Genomic DNA, 18,811 nt, shown 5'->3' on the forward strand with positions numbered 1-18,811 from the left:
CAATGATGTATATGTGTATTGTGTATGTTGCTCTATACAACGGGTAGTTCCGAGGAAGCAATCTGGTTAGTTGAAATGGCTATCTACCCATGATGATAATGAGCATTATGGAACGGGTCTCATAAAATAAAACAGCACTACACAAGTACACATTACACTCGAGGGTTGTGCCTTATGATTATCGGCACTTCAGCCCTGCCTACGGAACTCGCCTGTCGGCTCGTTCCTGCAGCAATGCTGGCGTGCCGATAATCACAATAAAGCACGCCCTCTTATATTTGTACCAAATAATTCAATTTGGTGAAATTCTCAGTTTAAAAACTAGTTGGGCATGAGCTTTCATTAGAAGTATTTAATAGTCATTGAAAGAGATGGATCACCAAAGCTATGCTATCATTTCTGTCGGGTGTCCAAAATGGTTACTTTTCAGGATTCAAATTCAAAAATATAAAAAAGTAGCAGATCTACCAGCTCAAGATCTACTTTTGAAACTTGGTGTGACACTAGTATGATCAAGTAGGCAGTAGGGCATTTACAAAATAAATGAAGTTAAAATATGGAGATAAGGTTTCTGCCCAACAGCAAACCCCTGCGAATAATATTGGCCAGCTAACTGAATTGTCAAGATGGTGTAACTAGCATTCAAGGAGCCATTGTGTAAGAAGATCCTGGCTGCGTCCGAAATCACTACTTGGATACTATTTTATTTGCCAAATGACCTTTTAGTATGTCAGAAAGGGGGAAATTTCTCATTGTGCTGTTCAATATAAATTAATGCATTTTGAAATTCCAATATGCTATAGTTTTACAAAATGCCAATAAAGCAATTACAGATGAGATGATTGGTATTGATCCCCTTTCAATGCATGATGGAATGGCACTTGCCATTTAATAAAATCTAAACACACACCCAGAGATTTCACATTTTGTACAGAACGTGCTTTTTGTGTAACATTTATGCATTTCAAACCTTTATAGCAAAGCCTTGATTTCTCAGACATACAGCAAACGTATGAAAACATTTATTACAAGCATAAGTGTACAAAATTCACAAATGTTTTGTTCACACAAAGGCAATACATTAGTACAGACATGGCAGTGGAAAGATAAGGCCATATAAGACACATTGAACCGATATTGCAAGGGCAATCTAGCATTCAGGTGGTTTAAGGCAGTGGTTCTCAAAGTGGGGCCCGGGGACCCCTAGGGGGGACGGGTACCAGGGGGTCCCCAGCAAAATGTGTTAATATAACATCACAATAATGTAACCACTTAAACTATTTATATGTTGGCTATTCAAAAGCAACAGATCTAGAAGCTCACTGCTCACAGGTGCCGCACGGCGAGCTTATACTGTACATCTTAATATTTTCTTATTTATTTTTGAAAATCTTTTGAATAATTTTTAACAAATCTTTTCTCCCGGGGGTCCCTGGCAAAACCTTTTCGGACGGGGGTCCACCAAATACAAATCAGTTTGGGTGTCCTTGACATGAAAACGTTTGAGAACCACTGGCTTAAGGCTAAAGACAGCACAGCATCAGTTCCCTGGTTGCAGCATGTATGCAGACGGGCAGCAATAAGACACGTTGGAGGTCCATGTTGGCTGATCCACTCACAAGAAAAAACACTACAGCTAACAGATTGCTTGTATACCACACAACAGAGTGTATTTCCATGTCAAACTACTACTAAAATCTTTCCATATATTATGTAAAAGTGAAAAGAAATAGATTCTGCCTGGCCAAGCTGCAGTTGGAAGTAATGTTTCATAAATTGATGCTGTAGCTCAATAAATGTCCATTTCAACTGAAGGGTGTTGATGCGAGGCGCTCTACAACACCGTTTCAGTTCCAATTACAATCATTTCTTTATGCAAAACATTACTGAGCCTGAAGTACACGGAAATTGTGGTAAATGTTTTTAAGTAGATTCAGTTGTTTTTTCAAATGTACAGCTTAGCCAGCACCTGAAAGTCAGTATTAAATTCATTCTTTTCTTTTCAGCTCCAAAAACATTGAATAAGCAAAATACTATTTAAATCCCCCCCTTTCCTGTCCAGCACTTACAAGGGGCATTATTGTACAGCATTTCTATCAACAAATCAGGCCACATAGTTTGCCTATTACACAGTAACAGCTTTGTGTTCCAGCCCTTAAATTAGAAAACTATCGACTGAACACCGCTCCAAAACACCATCGAAAACGGAATCCAATGTATTTTGGAACCAGTTCCTTACAGGATCCTAATGGTCAGTCCAAAGGGATTTAATTAAATGCACTGTGTTTGGCATTGATATTAAACATGCACATCCCTTCACGTACAACATCTAACGAGAAAAGGTAAAGCGACCGATCACTATACATAAGTGTGTGTGCATAAACACAAAAAAAGATGTTGAATATACAGTATGTACATCGCTCCAGCATATAATGCAGTCCACCAAGTCTGACAGATTGTGGCGGACGGACGGACAGCTCCCCATGATGCCATCATAGTGCATGGGAGTGTCGCACCAAATTCTGGGCCCTGGGTACAAGGATTTGTTCTTCATAGGGGGAGGGAGTTTAACCCATTTAGACTGGGAACGTATTACTATGCATTATTTTCTGCTTTAACTATTGAAAAATAGCAGATATACAAGCTGTGAGCCTGTAGATCTGCTATTTTTTTCTTTTTCTTAATCGTGAAAAAGATTTTTTTGAAAAACGTATGTTTCTATGTCAGTGGTGCTGCAAAATATTCGCTTATAAAATACATATATTCAAAGATTTGCACAAATTTTCACGACTTTTAAAAAAATAGCAGAGCTATAAGCTCACAGCACGGCACTGCTATTTTTCAATAGCTAAAGTATATAAAATAAATAAGGCCCCTCCAACTTGGGCCCCATGGGCCCTCCCCCTTGTGACGCCCCTGGAGTTGGGACTCCACCACGTAGCAGCGCAGAAGTTCTCACATTCCTCGTCACCCTCAGCATCTCAGTCAGTAACACTACCACCATCATCACCACCATGATGGCGTTAACAGTCAGCTCCCCTTCAACATCCACAGTGCGTGGGAGGAGTTTGTAAACTCTTGACTTGTGTGAGTCTATGCAAAAAAGTTTTTCCATGTGCCATAGATCCCAGTTTGTTGACTTCTCTGGGAGGCCAGGAGCTATAAGCCTTAGCCTATCAGCTCAGGCCCATGCCCTGCTGCTTGCTCATATCCGTGCACACGAAGAAGGTCTTCAGTTCTCCTTTGCCCTTGACGTTGATGAGGCCTCGGCACTCACAGGAGTAGCCAAGCTTCTGGAGGACGCCCGTCGTCTCCTCTGTCACCTGGGAGGTTTGCAGGGCACAAAATGTTTCACACTTAAACCGGAGGTCACAGCAGTTGATTATTATTATATTATCATTCATTCATTTTGGATGATCCTTGACATGAAAATGTTTGATCACCACTGATATAAGGTTTTCATAAAACATAACATGAATGCTTGTGTCCCTGTTCTGGGCAATAACATAATAGGCAAACATTTGGCAACAAATAGCAGATCTACAACATCACAACGTGATGAAGGGATAATCATAACAGTTATTATTGAGAAAATAAACCCAGACAGGGTGATTGATCTTCTTCACCCTGAACGCATTTGTTTATTTCTCTATAATGACCTGCTCCCCATTGATTGTGTGCAGACATCCCAAGTCACCCGGACCTCCCGGAAATGATGTGTCCAGATGTGTTGGGTGTGTGTGTGTGTGATTTGAATGTCAGAAAAGGAAGTGTTGATCAAATGTGAATCAATATTCGGTTACTGGATTGTCTATTTCTTTAAACTTTCTTGTGTGTACCGTTCAGCTGTAAATTACATCTGCATTTCTTGCTAAACCGATTGATATGAGCAGGTTGCTTTTGAGTCTTTGATTAGACGTCTGTTATTGAGTTCAGCAGCCATTATTGAATAATTACAGACAGATTAATTCGGTGATTGAACCATCAAAATCAAACGTTCAACCAAGCCGTGTAATAAATAGGGCTTAATTGGTGAATCAGATTTGTGCAGGACAGTTGTCCATGTGTGTGTGAGTTTCATTCTGTGTACCTGGATCTTCCCCAGCTCTCCGGTGCTCTCCATTCTGCTGGCCACGTTGACGGTGTTGCCCCAGATATCATACTGAGGCTTCCTGGCTCCAATCACTCCAGCAATGACGGGACCATGGTTAATACCTGTGGGATGAGCACACAGTGTCATAAGGACCGTGGTTAATACCTGTGGGATGAGCACACAGTGTCATAAGGAATGCTACAGTGTTTACAAAAGGCTTCCCTGAGCAGACAAAACTGTAGCATTCATAAAGGAGTCAGCTTAGGTGGTTTGGGCATCTAGTACGGATGCCCCCCGAGCGCCTTCCTAGGAAGGTACTCGATGCAAGTCCCACAGGGAGGAGACCCCGTGGCATCTCCAAACTGGCTTGGGAACACTTCAGTATACTCCCTGAGGGAGTGGAGGAAGTTGCTCAGGATAAGGAAATCTGGAGGTCTCAGTTGGACCTGCTACCCCCGCTACCCGATTCCGGATAAGCGGTTGAGGATGGACGGATGGACTTTGAAAAGGTATTTAAAAAATAGCCAATCTAAAGCTCACAACACGTCGCAATGTGACGCATTGTGATCTGCCATTCATGAAATCTTTTCATCTATAATGCCCAAAAGAGGAGCATCCGGTTGAAAGTGGTTAAGTACAGTAGAGCATGCTGACAAGATGAAGCAACATTGGTTCCATATGATATGAAGTTGATGAGTGGTAGGCCTACATAATGACGTAATGTAAATAAGTTACAGTACATCCTGCACAGTGGGAGGCCTCTTACTCTGCTACCCCTTTCCTTTTCTTTCCCACAGCAGTTGGGAAAAATATGTTTGTATGTCAAACCTCAAAGAGTTATAGAACCAATTACCATCACATGGCTTTTTAATAAAAATGTCTACGATAGGCTATTTAGTGGGTTTCATTCCTCTACTCAATGGTTGTTTTGACACAGCTGTGGCTATAAATAATAAGTAATAAGTGCTCATTCGGAAACTGTTTATGCAGTCAGTGTTCTCTCTCAGAGGAAAACATCTGTGTTTTATGGCCAAAAAGTTATTATGTGTCTCTTATCATCCGTTGAACTGTAACTCTGTTGAAAGCTGCTATGAGTAAAACAGTCTGGGATGTACAGCATGTCTGTATCATAAAACAACAAACGGAGGACATCTCTAAAAGGTATCTATGGTATGTAAATATGACCACTGATTATGTACATTATCAGTGAGTCTCAAACCTTTGTGCCAAGGACCCCCAAATGTATTTGTATTTGGGAATACCAATGTGGGTCAGCTATGACCATCAGTCAGTAAACCAACACAAAGTTGACAACTGGATTTTATCACTGCATGGGTTCAACTCAAAAGTATATGATGATCCTCTGTTTTGACTACTCTAACTAACTAACTACTCTTTTTGTTTCCACAAATTCCATGACGATGAGAAAATTACCAGGAAAATACGGTAGCCAGAATCCCCACACACATTTCTATGGACTTGCGTAGTTTTAAAAAGCACAGATGCGCTCCATATCTGAATCCAAAGACCTCACTCACCTTTACATGAAATGAAATGTACAGTTACTAAAATACTAAAATGTGTACTTTTTAATATTTCATAAATATCTATAGTAAATATGTTCAAGTGTGACACCACTATGAGCACCAATAAGCAATCGCTTAACAAAACTGCTATTCTAAAGCAAAGCAATTTTTCTTTTTTTTACAAAATGTGGCGGTACACAATTATCGTCTCTGTCGGGGGGAAACCTCATACATGTATGTCCAAAACTGTTGCTCAAGTTACTTTTGAATTTGAATCCTGAAAAGTAACAAAGGCAGTATAGAGACCAGGATTACTTTTTTTTGTGAGGGTAACTACTGTACCCTAGGGGAAATGGGGAGAACATGCAAACTCCACACAGAAAGGCCCTTTTGCCAACCCCACCAAGGGTATGGGCACTGATGATGCTGCGGAGAGTCCCCAGCGCCCACAGCGTCCCCATCAGGAATCAAACCCAGGACCTTCTAGGTGTGAGGCGAATGCGTTACAGACTGTGCCACCGTGACCCCTGATCTGCTTTTGATGGAATTTCAGGAGCTAAACCGGCTCCCCTCCAGTAGTCTCTGCCACGGTCCTGACAGTGTCCTTGCAGGAGTAAGTGTGGGTGTCGTGGGTTATGTCTACTTACCCACACGGAGCCGAAAGCTGTTGAAGGAATGTCTGTTGATGCCGTCCAGCTTGCCGATGAGAGCGATGGCAAACTCCACCATGTTGCCTATCTGGGCCTGCTGCCTCTCTCTGTCCTGAAGCAACATTAAAGACACATATTAATAAACCACATCCGTTTCTGTTTTTCCAAGCGGCTATTTCGGGGTAGAATGTCTGCAGATGTTTTCACAATATAAAACAAAGTGTACAGAACATTTGCTTTGTCTAGTTTGTCAACCTGTGGATATTTATAACAAAACAATATATTTCTATCAATTTCTGTCAATAACTATATCATAAGTGTCCAGTTCTTCCAGAATGTTTTTTTATTTTTTAACATTTTATTAGTTTTATTTCATCTATAATTAAATTAGGGTACAGCGAAGAAGGAGAAACACTGGAGCAACTTTTTTATTGATGAAAGGTGACTGACGTTTCCATGTCAACTACATCTTCATCAGAGTCATCACTGACTATGGTAAAGACGTGCTGGAGAGGGCGCCCCCTGGCCTACTGGTCCAGGCGCATCCCACTTAGGCATTGCCATATAGGCATGGATGCCTGGCGGCGGCGCCGGTTCGATTCCCAATCTGGACGACCTTTGCCACATGTCACTCCCCATCTCTCCCCCCATTTCCTGTCAGTCTACTGTCCTATCAATAAAGGCATAAAAGCCCAAAACAAATCTTTAAAAAGAAAAGACGTGCTGGAGCGCTCCTCTTCCCAGCGCTGACAATCTGGTCATTTACGACCCCACATTGAATCGTTATCACAAACATGAGAAGTCCATGTTTACTAATTTACTGTTTGCTAATTGATCAGGGCATTTGAGCACAGCAGTGGTTGATTGGTTTGAATATTGCAGGTCAATAAACACTGCATGTTGGACATAATGTCCAAAGCACTCCTCAGCTCAAAAGGCGTTCTCTGTGGAAACAGCCCCAAAGTGTTAGAACATGGAAGAACTGCAGCATACCTGGTTATTACAATCTGACTATGTTTGGTGTTGGTACATGGAAGTAGCAGGTCTACCTGGTTGTTCTCCTGGTCTAGGTTTAAATGGTGAAACATGGAAGTAGCAGGTCTACCTGGTTGTTCTCCTGGCCTGGGGTCCCACTGAGGCCTGCTGCTGCCATGTAGGTGCTGCCTATCGTCTTGATCTTCTCCACACCACTGAATTTAGGCTTGGACAGAAGCTGTGACCAGGAAGAAACAGAAATAAAACATTTCCTGGATTAAAGTTCTGACTGGTTTCAGTCATTTGGATTCAATAGAAGCCAGCATGCCTTATATGGACGCACACGCGACACACCGAAAATAGCTGATCTACAAGCTTGTAGATCAGCTATTTTCGGCTATTTGAAGATTGAAGAGTATTTGATTAGGACCTGACCTGACAAAACCATGAGACCATGAGATTCAGAGTCTGTTAATATGCTCAAATCAGTAGGAAGACACGTAGTTAGCTACATTACTTTGCCTTCAGCACTGCAGGGAACCGTTAATGAGATGAATGTGCTACAGTAGTTAATGAAATGAGAGGTAAGTCGGAAAAAGGTGAAAGTCTTTAAAGTCTTTGAACCAACCTCATCAAAGTCAGCGATGATTTCGTTAAGCAGCCTGAGGCATTCCAGGCCCTCCTTGTTGATGTCACATTCAGTGTAGAACTCTTTGAAATCTGGCACCGAGGCGAACATCACGCAGACACAGTCATAGGACTTGTAGTACAGGTCCTGTTGGTACCAATGAGAGATGAAGCACAACCAGGGGTGGACATTTTTGTCAGAATTCAATTTTTGCCACGGACATAGAAAATGAGCTGACAAAAATATTACCAGAAAACACATAATGAATGTCCATAACAGGTCTTTAACTCAGAGAGTACAAATGGAACCAAAAGGACCCGTACACTCTCAGAGTTATGGGGGTCCTTGCAAATAATAATAATGTTTGATGATTAGTAATAAAGGACTCATAATGTGCCATAGTGTCGTAGTAAATCAGTGTCAAACAGTTACATGTCTCCTTTCCGACATGTCTCCATTCCGACACTAGCCCTATCACTAACCCTTACCCTAAACTTAACCTCTATGGAAGTGTCGCCACTCCGACAATAAGAAGTCAATGTCGGAGTGGCGACATGTCGGAATGGAGAGCAGTCACTGTGTCAAACATATTCTGAAGAAAACCTGGAGACTGACATTCAGTAATTGGGTCTTATGATCAAAATAAGTACATTATAATGGTGTGTAAATCTAAAATTTGCCACAGACAGGGCCAAGTCTTTGCCACGGACACAGTTGTCCGTGTACCAACTAATGTTCTACGCCAATCAGAACACCTGTGTTGGTCCTCAACATGGCCACTGTAGGACTACTAATGCAACCCATGAATAGTATTAGCCGGGGACCCACAAGCCCAAAAGCTCAAGGAATAGGGTAGGACCTGTGATTTTCTGCCGTACTTTTTATTTCTGTTTTATCTATTAGTTTGGTCATTAACACATTCACCGTCTTTTAAGAATCCTTCGTACTCCCATTTGCCATTCGTCTCCATAGACTTCCATGTAATTTATAGTGCACGGATCATGCACACCCATGCCTAGATAATGCACCACGTGTGTCCACATTGCTCACAGCTTTCAAACAAAAAAATCAGAATGGAGATCCGTTCAGGCATTCATGAGATAGCAGCCATTATGTTTTCCTAAAATGTAAACAAAGATGGCTGCCGTGTTTGAAAGATGGGGTTACTATGGGGGTTAAACATGCAATTTCGCGATTGCTATCATGCCTACTACATTTTGATTTTTTTTTTTTTTTTCTTTTTTTTTTTCAAAAACGGTAAATTCTCTGGACTATCGGGCCTGGCAAGTAAAGACATTGAAATAATCTCAGGACTATCGGGCCTGGCATACAATGAGTTAAGGTCCACAGAATGAGAGGCCTGCTCTGCCGGAAACATCGCGAAAACAAGTTATCGCCATTTGTATATTCACTGTCCCATTGACTCCACTAGAAATAAAAAAGGAAAAACATCTGCTTTAATTAGCACTAGCCCTTACCCGTTCAAAGATATGAGCTCCGAAATGATGTGCAGTGTGTGGGTTATGGGATGTGCACTGTGCACACAGTATATGAGGGATGGAAAGTAACTTTAACTGGTGCTTGCATGCTAATATGTAGGAGCATCAATGTAAGAAATACCCGTTCCATTTAACGGCTACAGAGATACTGTGTACCGATCTGCATGATTTTTGGACAACATCTGTAACAGGGCCAGAACCCCCCCGCCCGCCCGCCCGCCTGCACACACACACACTCCCCCCCCCCCCCCCCCCCCCCCGTGTGTGTGTGTGTGTGTGTGTGGGTTTGTGTGTGATTGTGCATGGCCTGAACAACAGCGCCCCTCCCTTAACATGTGTGGTCACAAAAGGTACTGTAGGCTAAATAGATATAGATACACCATAAAAATGCTAATAGACAGTATATGATTTGTGAAAGTGACAAACGGGCTTCACAGTTATGTTAGGTGTGTTCATCTGCTAATGGTGATGCGATTTCAGATCAATTGCTCCAGCCACTGAGGAGAAACGCTGTTTCAGACAGACAGACAGACAGACAGACAGACAGACAGACAGACACTCACTCACTCACTCACTCACTCACTCACTCACTCACTCACTCACTCACTCACTCACTCACTCACTCACTCAGACAGACAGACAGACACTCACTCACTCAGACATTCGCAAAATTATAGTATAGATGTGAGGGGTCAAACTAGGGGTTCTTCATGATTCTGAATCCATTGCAAGCATTTGTTTTGCATGAAAAACATTGCTTGGGTTAACTTTCGGCAGCCCAAAACTGTGAAAAGTGGATAAAAAGTGATGACTCATCACTTTTGACTGTTTTGGGGGGCCGATATCTAGCCCAAGGAATGTTTTTCATGCAAAACAATGGATTCAGAATCACGAAGAACCCCTAGTTTGACCCCTCACATGCTAATTAAAGCAGACCTTTTTATTTTTTTAAATATTTCTAGTGGAGTCAATGGGACAGTGAATATACAAATGGCCATAACTTTTTTTCGCGATGTTTCCAGCAGAGCAGGCCTCTCATTCTGTGGACCTTAATGACCAAACTAATAGATAAAACAGAAATAAAAAGTACGGCAGAAAATCACAGGTCCCCTCCCATTTTGGTGACTGGGTCCCCGGCTATATGCACTTTTTGAATTTGTTTTATTTATTTATAACAACATGGGCCAATTCTCTTTCTACTACTCTGCCACCAAAAGTTGGAATGCCCTGACACCATCCATTAAAGGATGTGAATCACTGGTTTCTATTGTCGAATAGCTTTAAATAAAGTTGCTATATTAATTAAACAATTTTACTGGCGACCCCCTGGAAGCCGCTGAAGGACCCCTGGGGTCAATGCATCGCAATGCATGTAGATCTGCTATTATCAAATAGCCGATGTATATAGTGGTTAGGATCCCCACCGTTTTCATAGATCTGGCTGCTTGTCTCTCTTGCAAAATCTGGCAACACTGAACAGAGCAGTTCAACCACCTTTCTCTTCAACAAAACATTAATTAACATGACAAGGCTGTGACAGATGTTTTCACCTCTGAGAGAAAGTCCCTGTCGAGGACATATCTTGATGACTGTTACCAGGAAACAGACGTACGTTTCACTCGCTCTTTATATCATATTTCACAAGGAGGGCAGAAAGGGAAGACGACAATTTGCTCTGGGTTTCCTGTAAATTCCCCAGATCTGAGATAGTGTTCATGTGATTTGACAATGTGAGCATTGTTGTTCGCCATGAGTAAAGAACACCACAGCAAACCACACTGGCATTATTATGTACTGTATGAAAAGCACACATTGGGCTTTCCAGGAAATGTACACAAGAGTTCAAATTGTGGCCTATACAGTTAGTGGGGGAAAGATATGTCATTTAAAATATCCAAAGGTCAGCCTGTGTCCCCTAATAGCAACTTCTATTTTTTTGTGATTTTTATTTACTTTATCTGTTGTACTTGTTTATTTTAGTTCTGTCACTCACTCGTAGGCATGAACTGCAAAATGTTGGTGTGGCTGTTGGTGTCTGTGTTGACACAATATTTTGTTAAATTGTTCTTCCTTATAATGAAGCATACTATATCCTGGCTGCTGCAGCAACACATTCTCCCATCAGACATCAATCAATAACTTTAATGTATTAAAAATGTTATCGTGCTGTTAGTCACAACTCACAAGGACATCAATCTATGGCTGGTTAATACAGCCATAGATTGATGTCCTTGTGAGTTGTGACTAACAGCACGAGTGTCCCAGAATGGATGTGATATCTCAGTATTTATTGTCTTTTACAGCTAGTGGCTAGTACTATACTGTTTATTTAAAAGAAAACACAGAGGACTTAATAAACGTTTTAACTAAGTATTCATTCAACAGTCATTCAATATTATTGTCTTCTTTGGTGTGATTCAATGAGGAGAAAAAAAGTGCAGCCAGAATGCAGGAATGATTTACCAAAACGCCCCACAAAGCGTCACTTCCTTGTGTGCTTTTCATCAACACGGACAATGTGATGATTTGACAGTTCATAAAAACAAAGCAATGACAGATGTTTCCGAAATGCGTTAAAAACCATGCCCATGATAAACCAGCTATTGTTGATAAGACCAGCTCATCAAATCAACTGACTTTTCCTTAGGGACCCCAAATTTGGTGATTTCCCAATGTAATAGATAATCATTATTTCCAAATCTAAAGATGTAGTTAGTCTGTGACCATCTGAGAAAGGCTTTTGGGTTCCACCATGTGGCAAGCATCCGCTTTTTAAAATTAGGCCAATAAGGAAGAGCCGTATTGCAGTTCTCAATGATAGCACAGCAGATGACACTATTTTCCCTCCTGCTGGCTGTAGAAAAACACTCCATTCAAGTGAGTGAGGTTTTGGCCAGACTTTACACTTTATTTTATTACCACAGTAAGCATTTTCATAAAAAAAAAAAAAAAAAAAAAAAACGTTTATGTTTTCAGTCGCAAGTTTAAAGTATTTTTTTCGGATCATCATGATATCCGTTTAATAAATTATGGTCCCATAAATGTTAATGATTAATATTAACGTCTATGGGTCCCACCCACCCAGCAGTTGAAAACATCTGTTTGGAAGTTGTAGTGAGTTGAGTGCGACGTTGATGCAGCATTGGAGGGCTCAGCCATGCTGATGTCAAAAACCCACTCTGATGGAGGAGATGGTTCATGAAGCTGAGTGATACTACTAGACTGGGTCTAATAACCATGTAAACCAAACATTTATCATTGGGTATGCCAGTGGTTTTCAACCTTTTCAGGCCGCGACTCCCAAAATAATCATATTTGAACTGGAGACCCCCCACCCTGCACAAGCACTTGGAATTGTAGGAGTTGGCATTACATTTAGTTTGACTCGATCCATTCCATTGTGAAAATAGCCGATCTACATGCTCAGCATGTAGATCGGCTATTTTCACAATTTCTGCCTCTAATATTTGACAATTTGGCCAATGTTTAATCAGAGGTACTAAAAAGGTCTTTAAAGTTAAATTGTCACTTTAGAAATGTGCAGATACCAAGTATACACTTATACTGTATGTTGGTCTGTTTACTGTTGCATGAGAAAACAATGTTAACATTTAACTAATCATCTGGGGAGCCCCCAAAATAATTTGGGGACCCCTCTGGGGGTCCCGACCCACAGGTTGAGAACCACTGGTGTATGCCAACCAACACTGTGCACAGGGTGGTGGTGGTGGTGGTGGTGGTGGTGGTGGTGGTGGGCCAGGCATAGAGCAGGAGAAAGGATGGTACTACCACATCTGCCTACCTTGCACTGGGCATTACTGACATAGTTTGAGCAGCGGAGTCCCACCTCGTTCTTTTTGTTCTCCCCCACAAACAGCGAGGCCACGTGGGCCGGCAGCACGTTCTCCAGCAGCAGCCGGTTCAGGTTCTCCCTGGTCTCGATCTCGTCCTGCTCCGTGCGGTTCTTGTTCTTCAGCAGGAAGTCCTGCCGGAAGCAGTACTCGTTCTACAAAGAGAGGAAGATGAAAGGGAAGGATTAAGGATGGAAGAGGGATTTTGGAGCGCTGGTACACCGTCTACTTAGCGTGAGTGTGTGTGTGTGTAGGTTTGTATGCGTGTATGTAGCCTGAGCTGCAATACCGCTGGTGACCAAGTGGCGCTGTTGCGTCACACACACACACACGCACGCACGGACACACACACAACCCTGAAATGAACTGCTACACACACGGCCACGCACACACGCACCACCGTTCACTTCAAACTTGGTTTGATTTTTTTTAAAGGAAAAATAGGTAACTTTAAGACTATTAAAAAATATATATGTATGTCATTTCCCTTCATCAGTAACTATATTATTGTGCTGGGGTGTTTCCTTGCAGAAAGACACATCCCTAGCTGTATTTCTGTTCTGTTCCACTCTTTATGTTGACATAATGACATTAAATGTCAACAGAAACAGTGGAGGGACGTTTCTGTCAAGGGGAGCTCAGCCTCAGCCAGAGCTCTTAATTGCTTCCTTTGAACTTCAAAGGGGTTGTTCACTAAGGTAATTGATTGGGCCATAATAGTGTCAATTCCTCGTTAGTGATCTCTCTACTCAATGAAGGCATCAAAGAGGGGGAGGGGGGAATGTTTTTGTGTACACACAAGCTTGCACATTTTTCCTTTAATGCTTTCTACATCCCCCACCATTAAAAACACTGAAACACTGACCCCATAATCCCTAAACTTCTTTGGATTTTTTTTTACTATTTTGAAAAACATTTTAAAATTGCTTAACTAGACGAGCTACCTCGACACACTGGGAGCTTGTAGATCGGCTATTTGAAGTATTTTAAAATGTTTTTCAATATTGTAAACAAAGGCAAAGAAGTTTAGGGATAAGGAATGTATGAATGAATGGACCATTGTAAAGCGCTTTGAGTTCACAACTTGTGCAGTTGTGAACTCACTAAGGCACAGACGAAAATAGGGCCCCAAGTGTGAGAGCAGGCACATCTTACCTGTTGTGAGATGATGAACATGGTGAAGAGGAAGAGGGTGATGTACACACAGCTCATCACCTGGGGGTCTTTCACCAGACCCAGCCCCCTCAGCACCGACATGTCTTCAGAACTGAAGCACAAAACCACATTCAGCTCCCTCAACACCGACATATCTGTCTTCAAAACGGCAACACGAAGCCAAATGCTCACAGCTGGACCTGTTTATTGACCAGTCTTGACTAAAATTCAACCCTAACCTCGACTTTGATTAGTCTCTAAGGTCAAGCATGTCCTTGTCGAGAGAGACATGGTCAAAGAGGGCTGTATTTCAGCCCAATATGAAACATCCATACAAATGATATAATGTACAAAGCAAAAATATTAAATATAGAAAAGTTAAGTCGCTATTAAATAATACCATTCAACAATATTCAAAGATGGCTCAAAGGTAGCATGGAGTCTGGATCATACATTGCAAAATCACACACTCCCCCTTCCCAGTCCTACTCAGTCCTTGTTCAAGTCTTTCCAAACTGGCAACAAACAGAGAACGGCTAAAACGTCTATAATGCATTATAAGCACATTTAGAATGCATTATATATCTAGTTATCTATATTCTGGTCATGTTTTATACGCTCAGTGGAGCTCCATAACTTAATCAGTTATAAAGTGTCTTTGTCATTAGTTGTTATGCTTAAAGGGGAAGACCACCCATTTTCAATATTGAACTGTCATTAATATACCTTAGAGGAGTTGTGTGGAAATAGAAAAAAAGTTCCCCCCCTTCTGTGTTGCATAGAACTGGAAGATTGATTTTGGGGTTTGTATTGTAAAGTACAACGGTGTGATGTCATCAAGTTGTACTTTACAATACAAACCCCCAAATCAATCCTCCAGTTCTAGGCAACACAGAAGGGGGGGAACTTTGTTTCTATTTCCAAGTTATATTAATTACATAGTTCAATATTGAAAATGGGTGGTCTTCCCCTTTAATTATTAACATTTAAAACAAGTATTATAATGCCTTATACTGTAAGTGCATTATAATGCATTATAAATGTGATTGTAAAGTAATGGTAACAAGGTTCTTTGCGAGCCTCCCACTCACCTGCTGCAGTTCCAGTCCTTATTGATGTGGGTGTAGAGCAGGTCTCCATAGGCCATGAACAGCTCTCTCTTGGAGCTGAGGATGATGATGTAGTAGGCTGTGGAGGCCAGGGTGAGGAAGAGCACCTTCAGCTCAAAGCTCACCCGAAGGAACACGCCACACGCCACCAGAGACAGGATGCAGCTGAACACAGAGTACTGACACACACACACACACACACACACACACACACACACACACACACACACACACACACACACACACACACACACACACACACACACACACACACACACACACACACACACACACAAATGAACAGACAGATAGAGGATGTGCTGCGACTGATGAAAATCAAAGTAGATTATTGTACTGCAATTAATAACGATTATTGTCTGCTAAGCACACTCATGTTCTCCAAAATATTTATCGTTTTTTCCCAAAACTTTGCCACACTACTAGTCCTATTCTCCTATATATACTTACACCTAGACACTCCATTCAAACTGTAAAAAAAATCTGCTTACAGTGGAATCATGCGTTTGTTCATGCATAGTTTTGGAAATATTTAACTTTAAACACCCGTGTAATACCAGGCCAGCACTCACCGGCAGGTAGAAGAGGTCTTCCTCGGTTCTCTCCTCATGGGACTCATTCATGTGACGTTCAGCCCAATCGCCTGGACATCCTATCAATTCTGTGTCAATGAAGCACTGGGAGGGGGGGGGGGGGGGTTAACAGTGTCATTCAGCAGTAGACTTTGAAGTTTGGCATGTCAGCTTGCTTGCTAAAGCGTGACACAGGCTACAATTAGCAGAATACGTGTGTCCCTTCAACTGTAACCAAATCCATAGTAATGCCAATACTGCACCACACACATAACAGGCTGCCAGGAACTATGTAATATACTCTAGAAACACCGTACCAGGTTGAACACGGCCAGGATAACGATGACGGCGGTGGTGATGGTGGCCAGGGGGAGGCGCACACATGGACGCTTCACCACAGCCTCGGATACCGCCGACAGCCAGCGGCAGCCGGACAGCTTCTCTGGAAACAACCTCTGTAGAGACAGAGAGGAGACGAGGAGGATGAGAGAGGGGTAACAGTTCATCCAACTCATTGATTTAATCAGTCCTAAAAAAAGAATCAATCAACGATTTTAGTTGGGGGGAAAACATTGAAATTTCACCTTAAAAGTTAATTAAAAACTATTAAAATAGCAAAACTGACAACCTACATGGTATAACATGTCGCAATATGATGCATTGTGAGCTTGTTATTTTTTGTGCAACAATGCTATTTTTTGTACAACATCATACAGGGCTTAAGTGGTTAATCGGACCTATCAATTTGTATATAGATAGACCTTTTTTCACCTCAATTCATTGAAAACATATACTTTTTAAAGTGCTTCTTATTTTGAAATGTCATTAGAGGACGCAGCATCTTGTTTTCGAGGGGGTTTTCAATGGAGAAGTGGCGCCATGTTGTACTGTGTTCCTCAAGCTATACAGCCATAATGCGTTTCATTTCAGCGATGGAAACAGTGTCAGGTATGAGGAACGTTGTGTGACATTTAGTCGGTCAGACATGGTGTGTGTTGGGCATGGTGCCAGGCAGCACTCATGTATCATGTACAGTAGCTAGCGGCTATTTTCACTGAAGGAATGTGACTGGCTGCCTTCACCATTCATTGTGTCATGACACTGCAGGCCAGTGGGGTCAGATATAGAAGGTCAGGCCAATTGGTGAATGGAATGAATAGCTGGAACTTTAGAGCATGTTAACATACACACACACACACACACACACACACACACACACACACACACACACACACACACACACACACACACACACACACACACACACACACACACACACACACACACACACACACACACACACACACAGTGACATTCTGGGTGTTATTTTAACTCGGAGAGTACAAATGGAAGCAATAAATTAAGACACACCCTGTACTGAATGCACAAGCATGCACTCATACTGTATGCATGCGTGTGCATACACACACACACACACACTGTACGTACATACATAATGTACATACAGCAGCAGCACATACATAAAAGCTCACATCTGTGAGCTTGCGACCTGTGAGCTTGTAAATCAGCTAGCTAGCCGACACTAGTATGACAAAGTAGGTCATTAATTTACTAAAAAACCTTAAAGAAACATAATACATTTGGAGCATAAGAAGGAATAAGACGTTTCTGTCCGGCAGCAGGTGGATGGTAGTGAAGTTGACTTGAAGCGGAGTCAATATTTTATTTTATTGCTCTATACTGTACATGCCTCAAAGACAGATGTTTGGCTGGTTGGCCCAAACGTCAGAAATCAGTAAGGAATTCAACCTGGTTGGGAATTCGTCAGTGCGCGACACGGCGTGCAAAATATAAATTAGGCTTTTGCTCGGAAATCGGAGAGCTAGCTAAATGCTGAAACACACATGTGTGAGTGCACACACGCATGCACGCACGCACATACTGACCTGAAGATGGCCTGCAAAACAGATGGCCAGGGTCAAGACGAGGACACAGACCAGCACGCCAAATGACATCCCCAACGTGGACGGACTGAGGGACAAAGACAAGAGGACAGAACATAAAAATACATATCTACAATCTCAAAGTGTGTCCCATGGTTGCGCACTGTGAGCTTGTAGATCTGCTATTTTTGAATAGCCAAAGTGTGAAATATGGGTAAAGCGGTTAAAATGTTTGTGATGCTATACTAACTAATTCTGCTATCCATACTATAATTAGAGAGAGAGGTCAGTCAGTAGGTCAGTCAGTCACACAATGCATTATCTATTCACTCGCTTCAGCGACTGATCTCAAATTTAACATGGCATTGGCCATTAGCATTATACACACGGTGACGGAGCCCGAATTTCATTTTTCCCGAATTCAAGCTATTTATTAGCGTTTATTCTCTCTACAGCTCTACAGCCTGTTGTCAGGGTTACGGTCCGTTCCTCCAGGCCATGGATCTATTCACCTAATTTTGCTGTTAAATTATTTGTATCCATCATAAATATACACTCCTCCATGGGCTGCTCCTTACATTATGATGCTCCCACATATTCTCACGCACGCACCAGTTACAGTTACTTTCCCCATAACCCACACATATTTTGCAGCATCTTCGAACGGGTAAGGTCTAGTACTAACTAATATACTAACTAACTAAAAAAAATTATATATCTCAGATTAGATCGATAATCGCAATTATTTGTGTAACAATTTCGTCAAAAACTATTTTATCAAAACAAGCTTTTTTTTCAACTATGAAAACCCCTGGCAGAGGCGGATGAATT

The 18,811-nt window shown here is 41.8% G+C and overlaps 1 protein-coding gene across 1 annotated transcript in view; it reads right to left on the reverse strand.

The window, feature by feature from the left end:
• Window positions 1-2,005: 2,005 nt before the first annotated feature.
• The window catches only part of adcy7 (adenylate cyclase 7), a 53,084-nt gene continuing 36,278 nt past the window's right edge, over window positions 2,006-18,811 (reverse strand). The window contains exons 16-26 of the mRNA XM_080729933.1: window positions 17,984-18,068; window positions 16,394-16,531; window positions 16,077-16,181; window positions 15,469-15,665; window positions 14,378-14,489; window positions 13,174-13,377; window positions 7,873-8,019; window positions 7,375-7,482; window positions 6,267-6,381; window positions 4,091-4,215; window positions 2,006-3,323 (exon numbers count right to left, since the gene is read on the reverse strand). Coding sequence (XP_080586059.1) covers window positions 3,177-3,323; window positions 4,091-4,215; window positions 6,267-6,381; window positions 7,375-7,482; window positions 7,873-8,019; window positions 13,174-13,377; window positions 14,378-14,489; window positions 15,469-15,665; window positions 16,077-16,181; window positions 16,394-16,531; window positions 17,984-18,068 — 1,483 coding nt within the window. The 3' untranslated portion in view covers window positions 2,006-3,176. The remainder of the gene's footprint in view (window positions 3,324-4,090; window positions 4,216-6,266; window positions 6,382-7,374; window positions 7,483-7,872; window positions 8,020-13,173; window positions 13,378-14,377; window positions 14,490-15,468; window positions 15,666-16,076; window positions 16,182-16,393; window positions 16,532-17,983; window positions 18,069-18,811) is intronic.

The sequence above is a fragment of the Nannobrachium achirus genome (genome assembly GCF_963921795.1).
Source record: "Nannobrachium achirus genome assembly, chromosome: 7".
NCBI classification, from domain to species: domain Eukaryota; kingdom Metazoa; phylum Chordata; class Actinopteri; order Myctophiformes; family Myctophidae; genus Nannobrachium; species Nannobrachium achirus.